General features: G+C 44.9%; 1 protein-coding gene across 1 annotated transcript; it reads left to right on the top strand.

Moving 5' to 3' along the window:
- The first annotated feature begins 4,884 nt into the window (after positions 1-4,884).
- LOC100086497 (olfactory receptor 7A10-like) lies at positions 4,885-5,823 on the top strand. The gene has a single exon (XM_001516555.2). The coding sequence runs from the start codon at positions 4,885-4,887 to the stop codon at positions 5,821-5,823; it is 939 nt and encodes a 312-aa protein (XP_001516605.2).
- The last annotated feature ends 2,026 nt before the right edge of the window (positions 5,824-7,849 follow it).

Genomic DNA, 7,849 nt, shown 5'->3' with positions numbered 1-7,849 from the left:
TTAATGTCTGTCTCCCCCTCTAGACTGTAACGTATTGTACTCTCCCAAGCATTTTGTACATGGTTCTGCACAAAGTAAATGCTCAACGGATCCCACTGATTGATAGATATGGGACACTGAGACCAAAGAGAAAGGAGAAGCAGATAAGAACAAAAGAAATGTGATTACTGGATCAGACCTATGGTCTATCCAGCTCAGCATTCTGTGTCTAACAGTGGAAACCCAACAGTTGGAGGAACCATGGGTTGGCTGCTCTTCTTGATAGCAATCGTCAGAGTTAAGGACGAACCATCTAACAGCCCCAACTTTCTTCTAATGGACCATCACGGACCACTCATCCATGAATTAATGCAAATCTTTCTTGAACTTGCTGATATTTTTGGCTGCTCAACTTCCTGGGGTAATACATCCCAAACTTGCAATCTGCTTGGAGGAAGATGTGTTTCCTTTTGTCTGTTCTGAATCACTCCCTTCAACCTCTAATGGGTTTTCCTTCTTCTGGTGCTATGGGATTTGGGGAACAAGAATTTCATTTGTACCCTGTTCACCTCCTTCCCGATTCTGTAGACATTAATACTATCCCCTCTCAACCTATGTCTCTTTCAGTCTGTCCTTATAAGGAAAATACTCCATCCCCCTGATCATCTTGGTTGTCCTTCTCTGTACCTTAGTGTCTGGCACATGGTAAGCGCTTAACAAATACCATCATTATTATTATTCAACTCAATTATGTCCTTCCTAAGACATGGCAATGAGAACCATGTGCAATATTGCAAGGGCTGGTGTTTTATGGTTTTATATGGTGGAAGAAGTTTGCAATTGTTTTTTAATCCCTTCTCGATGAAACCCAACCCTCCCTTGGCCTTTTAAAAAATGGTGGTATTTGTTAAGCGCTTACTCTGTGCCAAGCACTGTTCTAAGCACTGGGTTACATACAAGGTAATCAGGTTGTCCCACATGGGGCTCACAGTCTTAATCCCCATTTTACAGATGAGGCAACTGAGGCACAGAGAAGTTAAGTGACTTGCCCAAGGTCACACAGTGGACAAGTGGCGGAGCTTGGATTAGAACCCATGACCTCTGACTCCCAAGCCTGGGCTCTTTCCACTAAGCCACGCTGCTTCTAAATAATTACTGTATTTGTTAAGCACTTACTCTGTGCAAAGCACTCTTCTAAGCACTAGGGTAGATGCAAGGTAATCAGGTTGTCCCACATAGGGCTCACAGTCTTCATCCCCATTTTAAAGATGAGGTAACTGAGGCACAGAGAAGTTAAGTAGCTTGCCCAAGTTCACACAGAAGACAAGTGGCAGAACAGGATTAGAACCCACATCCTCTGACCCTTTCCACTAGGTCACGCTGCCCAAGGCCTTTTGCCTGCTGTTGTACAATGGATTTGTGATTTAAAAGAACAGTTAAAGATGACTTTGAGATGTGATTACTGTATCATGATTGATAATGCTGGACCTTACATAATCAGTCAATCAATAGTATTTATTGAGAGCTTACTATGTGCAGAGCTCTGAAGTAAGAACTTGAGAGGGTACAATACAACAGAGTTAGTAAACTCATTTCCTGCCCAGAATGAATTTACAGTCTAGAGATGAGTTTACAGTCTACAGTCATGGTACTCTCCACTAGCCATCTCCTTATCTTTCCTTTCTTTTTTCCCCACTACACCCCAGCTCACACTCTCCAATCCTCCCAAACTCACTTTCTTGTTATCCTTTGTTCTTGAATCTAACCCACTGTTCTCACCCACCCCACTGCATGGAACTTCCTCAAATCTGCCAAACCTCATCCCTTTCCTCTTCAAAACCTCCTGCAAAACCAGGTCAGGCATCTCCTGATCAATCCCCACCCCCTGGTTCTGTCCTCCAATTCATCACCCTTAGCACTTATGTGTCAATCTGCTTATTCCAATTATTCATCTTTGCCTGTTGTATCTAAGTTTTTATTTCTGCTCCCATAGAGTGTACAGACAATGGGAGCCTGTCCCACTGCTGGCTTCCGAAATGTAGCAGTTTTCATGCGTACCTCACATACGAAAGGTCCCCAGTTCAATCCTGAATGGAACCGTATCTTTAGAGGAAGCAACGTGGAAAGAACATGGCTCTGAGAGTCAGAGGACCTCAGTTTAAATCCCAGCTCTGCCACTTGCCTGCTGTGTGGCCTGGGACAAGTCAATTAAGTACTCTGTGCTTCAGTTTCCTCATCTGTAGAATGGGGATTCAATACCTGCTCTCCATCCTACTTAGATTGTGAACTTTGTGTGGTCCAGGGACTGTGTCCAATCTGATATATTGTATCTACCACAGGTCTTAGGACAGTGCTTGGTGCATAGTAAACTCTTAAAAAATACCATGATTATAATTATTATTGTTATCATTATTATTCTTCTTCCCATTACATTATGAGATCTTTGATCTAAGATCTCCTACTTCTATTGTGGATTTTCAAGCCCTCGTACAGTGCCCTATACACAGTAGATGATCAATAAATACTGTGCGCTGCTGAGGTAAAAGAATTATATCAAGCCTTTCAGCTCAGTTGCCAGTATGAATTTAGAGAAGCAGTGAGGCGTAGTGAAAAGAACATAGGCCTTGGAGTCAGAAGACCTGGGTTCTAATCTCAGCTCTGCCACTTGCCTGCTGTGTGACCTTGGGCAAGTCACCTAACTTCTCTGTGCCTCAGTTTCCCCATCTGTGAAATGGGGATTAAATTCCTCTTCTCCTCCCTTAGACTATGATTCCCATGTGGGACGGGATCTGGGTCCATCCAGATTATCTTGTATCCACCCCAGTAATTAGTACATTGCTTGGCACATAGTAAGCACTTAACAAATACCACAGGTATTATTATTACTGCTATTATGGTGATGTGTATGGCTTCCCTGGTGCAGGTTGATAATCAACTCAGTTTTCTTCAGATTTCTAATTGCCCATAGCACCTGGATGATTCTGTGGAGCCGTTTACAGTCTCCATGGGTCAGCTTCTAGAACACAGTTGTCTTTGTACAGTAATTCTTGAATGACTTTGGATGATGCTCAAAATCTGTTGAGGTGGAAGAGTTTCCCAGAGGTGCAAAAGTGCATTCCAACCTCTGCATCCAGGTCTCTTGTTGCAAAGATGTGTAATAAATGTGATTGGTTGATTAAAACCCAATGGGTTTAATCTGGGAAGGCTCCCTGGAGGTGTTAATTCTTATGTATTTTACCTTGGGCGAATAGTGGGGATGGAGTTTTCAAAGCTGGAGGAGTTGTGGGACTGCTCCACTCCACTGAAAGAAGAATGGGGACCTGCTAGAAGGGAGACCAAGCAGCTGTGGCAAAGAAAAATTGCCAAAAAAAGTAATGCAGTGGGAAATGGTGAAGGCTGAGCTGGAGCTGAAAGAAATAAAACAGATAAAATTACTAATTTTATCTAAGCAGTTAAGTGGAGTGATTTGCCCAAGGTCATGCAGCAGACAAGTCGAGGAGCAGGGACTAGAACCCAGGTCCTTCTAATTCCAAAGTTCTGATTGGAATGGGCTTGGTCAGAATCTGCACAACTGGAGCCCACCCATTGGGGATATCAGCAGGAAAGGTTTTCATGGAAGCCCTGGCTCTGGGCTTCTGCTCCCAGGATGTGGACCCTCTTCTGAACTGTGATCTGACCCTTGGGGTTCCTTGCAGGAGCCTCAAGTGCTGATCTTCTGTTCCCCTACCTCAAAAAAAGCCTGGTGATTTCCACATCCCTGCAGACACCCACTCACCCCACAGTGACTCCCCTGACTCCTTGGTGGCTTTTTTATGGCCCACTGAGTTCTTAGCATCCTGAAACTCCCCAGAACTCTTTCATTCAAAGGCATTTTGTGAGCACCTACTGTATACCAAGCACTACCCTAAGCACTAGAGAAAGGAACAAAGTTGGTATTTCAGTCACTGTACCTGACCCACTAGGGGCTCACAGCCTAAAAATAAAGGAAGGGTAGAAGTGGGGGAAGGGAAGTTGGCAATGGATACATTCCTTCCTGACCATAGATCCATGACCCCTCAGCCTATTTCTGCTGTAGCTTTGCTTATCTTCTTTCATTAGTAGTTGCTGCTTCTCCCATTCTGGCCATTTCTGTCTCTCCCAAGGAAGCTAGAGAATGTGAGCCAAGAAGGAGATGTCCTCCAGGCCCTATTCAAATTTGATTCAATTCAGTTCAAGTCAATTCAATTTAATTCAATCGTATTTATTGTGTGCTTACTGTATGCAGAACACTGTACTAAGTTCTTGGGAAAGTACAATGCAACAATAAATAGTGACATTCCCTGCCCACAACGAGCTTACAGTCAAGAGTTGGGGGAACAGACATCAATGCAAATAAATAAGATTACAGATATGTACATAAGTGCTATGGGGCTGGGAGAGGGGAAGAGCAAGGGGAGCAAGTCAGGGTAACACAGGGTAACAGGGTAACAAAGAGAGTGGGAGATTAAAAAAGTGGGGCTTAGTCTGGGAAGGCCTCTTGGAGGAGGTGTGCCTTCAATAAGGCTTTGAAGGGGCGGGGGAGAGTGATTATCTTTAGGATTAGAGGAGGGAGGTCATTCCAGGCCAGAGGCAGGACGTGGGCTAGGGGTCAGCGGCGAGACAAGCAAGACTGAGACACAGTGAGAAGGTTAGCACTAGAGAAGTGAAGAGTGCAGGCTGGGTGTAGAAGGAGGGAATCGAGGTGAGGTAGGAGGGGGCAAGGTGATGGTTCCACAACAACCACATCCTCTTTTGGGCTCCAGAGTTCAGCTATACCCCCTCTCAGTTTACACTGCTCATTCATTCCCTTCACCATTTCAGTCGAGAGAAGATTTGGGCTAAATAATAATACGATTTGAACATCTCCCCAGCAGGTCCACAGGCCCCATGGAGAGGGGAAACCAAACCGCCGTCTCGGAATTCCTCCTCCTGGGACTGTCTGACCGGGTGGAGCAGCAGCAGTTCCTCTTTGTGCTGTTCCTCTGGATGCACCTGCTCGGGGTTCTGGGAAGCCTGCTCATTGTCCTGGCCATTGGCTCCAACCCGCACCTGCACACCCCCATGTACTTCTTCCTCACCAACCTCTCCCTGGCTGACATCTGCTTCCTGTCCACCACGGTCCCCAAGATGCTGATCAATGTCCAGACCCACAGCAAATCCATTTCCTACACTGGTTGCCTGGCACAAATGTATTTTTTTATCCTCTTTGGAGGTCTGGATATGTTCCTCCTCAATGGGATGGCTTATGATCGCTATGTGGCCATATGCCACCCTCTCCACTACGCCACTATCATGAGTCCACGGCTCTGTGCCCTGGTAGTTGCTGGATCCTGGAGTGTCAGTACTCTCCAGGCCCTGATACACACCCTATTGGTGGTTCCATTATCCTTCTGTGCTGACAATGAAATCCATCACTTCTTCTGTGAACTTAATCAGGTCCTGAAGCTATCCTGCACCGACACCCTCATCAATGACACAGTTGTGTTGATTTTGGCAACAGTTCTGGGTGTGGTGCCCCTCGCTGGCCTCCTGTTCTCGTACAGTCGCATCATCTCCACCATCCTGACAATCCCATCTGCCAGGGGAAGGGGCAAAGCTTTCTCCACATGTGGCTCTCACCTGTCCGTGGTCTCCTTGTTCTATGGCACTGGTTTTGGGGTCTATTTTAGCCCCACATCTACCCATTCAGCCCAGAAGGGCTCTATAGCATCCGTGATGTACACGGTGGTCACCCCTGTGCTGAACCCCTTTATCTACAGCTTGAGGAACAAAGACATGAAATGGGCCCTGAGAAAAGTGTTCAACAGGAAAACTCTCTTCTCCTAGGGATCGTTATCCTTTCTCCTAATAGCAGGGACCCTGATATTTTAACTTTCTTGGCAAGGAAAGGAAAGTACAGGTAGACCCCGTGATACAGCAGGTTATGTTCCTTGGAAATGTGATTGTGTTATGAATGGGTTGTTATGGGGTATGTTTTCCCAAAGATTTACATGTTATATATTAGGATCTGTTCCAGAACTTCTGAAAAGAAATATGAAATTCCTTTTCATGTTATATTTTGTAGCCATAAACATCACTAAGCTTATGTTTGTTTCTTTTTTAAACAAAATTCAAAGCCTAACTTCACAATATTAAGTATGAGAAACTTGTGAAGCTTTGCAGAAGTCTGCAGAAGCAGAAGCTTGTTCTGCTTGGGTATTAGACTCTGAAGCTTTTGCTTCATGTGATTGCATTTAGAGCTGCTCATTATTATTATTACTACCAATAATAATAATAAGGTCATTGTTAAAACGTAGTTTGTGTCAAATACTGCATTAAGTGCTGAATAGATGTAAGTTAATCAAGTCAGACACAGTCCCTGCCCCACATAGAGCTCACAATTTAAGTACGGTCCTATAAAACCCAAGTACGACTAAAACTACTAACCACATTATGTTCAGTGTGCTCCAATGAAGATGCGTAATTATCAACTCCAGCTAGGACCCAGTGGAGAGCTCTGGGAAGGCCAAACCAAATTCCCAAACCAGATAATGTCCAAAGTGGAGATTTAATCGGTACTACAAATTGGAAAGCATAGCAACTGAAAAAGACCAAAGCCAAGGTCTATAAGATAATTAAAGCCCCTGAGGTTTAAGGTTTAAGCACGAGTTTGGGAGTCAGAGGCCCTGGGTTCTAATCCCAGCTCTGCTACTTGTCTGCTGGGTAACCTTGAGCAAGTCACTTAACTTCTCTGTGCCTCAGTTCCCTCATCTGTAAAATGGGGATTAAATACCTGTTCTCTCTCTTACTTAGACTGTTAGCCCCACATGGGAGAGGGATTGTGTCTGATCTAATCATCTTGTACCTGCCCCTACACTGCTCTGCACACAATATAAGTGCTCAATTAATACTATTGATTGATAGAAAATGGGGAGAGAAATGGCCTGTTGGAAGGGTAGGTAGAGGGAGTTCCAAGAAGAAAGGAGGATGTGAGCAATAGGTTGGTGGCAAAAGAGGGGAGGACAAGGCACAGTGAGTAGGTAGGGCTTGAGAGGAGTGAAGTGTGCGAGTTGGGGTATAGTGGGTGAAGAATGAGGATAAGCAGTGGGGAGAGAGATTATTTAGTGTCTTGAAGCCAATGGTTAGGAGTTTCCGTTTATGTGGAAAGGAATGCATAACTGTTGGAGGGTTTTGAGGCGTAGGGAGACGTGCTTTTACACATGTTTTAGAAATGGGAAACGAGCAAAGTATGGACTGGAGAAGGGAGAGACAAGATGCAGGGAGGTCAGTGAGGAGGCAGATGCAATAGTCGAGTTGGGATATGACAAGTGCTTGGATCAGTAAGGTGGCAGTTTGGATGGCGAAGAAGAGACGTATTCTGAAGATGCTGTGAAGAAAGAATGAACAGGATTTGGTGACTAATTGAATATGTGGGTGGAAAGAGAGAGAGAGCTACTGAGGATAATGTCTATATTGCAGGTGATGGGAAATTTGGGGGAAGAGAGGATTTGGGAAGAAAGATAAGGAGCTCAGTTTGGGTCATGTTGAGTTCGTGGTGTCGGCGGAACATCCAAGTAACGATGTCCTGAAGGAGGAGGAAATACGAGACTGCAAAAGAGGAGGGAGATTGGGGCTTACGATGTAGACTTGGAAATCATCTGTTTAAAGATTTTAATTGAAGTCGTGGGAGCAAATATGTTCTTCAAGAAAGTGGGTGTAGATGGAGAATAGAAGGGGACCCAGAACTGAGCCTTGAGGGGCCCCCACAGGGGGTGGGAAGAAGAGGAAGAGCTGGTGAAAAAGACTGAGAAGGAGCAGCCAGCGAGGAGAACCAGATGAGGATTGTGTCAGAGAAACCAAGGATCAATAGTGT

The sequence above is a fragment of the Ornithorhynchus anatinus genome, chromosome X1 (genome assembly GCF_004115215.2).
Source record: "Ornithorhynchus anatinus isolate Pmale09 chromosome X1, mOrnAna1.pri.v4, whole genome shotgun sequence".
Taxonomy (NCBI): Eukaryota; Metazoa; Chordata; class Mammalia; order Monotremata; family Ornithorhynchidae; genus Ornithorhynchus; species Ornithorhynchus anatinus.
Note: the sequence above shows the minus strand (reverse complement) of the source record. Positions and strands in the feature narration are given on the sequence as shown.

Excerpts from the sequence above, each read along its gene's own strand:
- LOC100086497 (XM_001516555.2), top strand. The coding sequence starts at position 4,885 with ATGGAGAGGGGAAACCAAACCGCCGTCTCGGAATTCCTCCTCCTGGGA.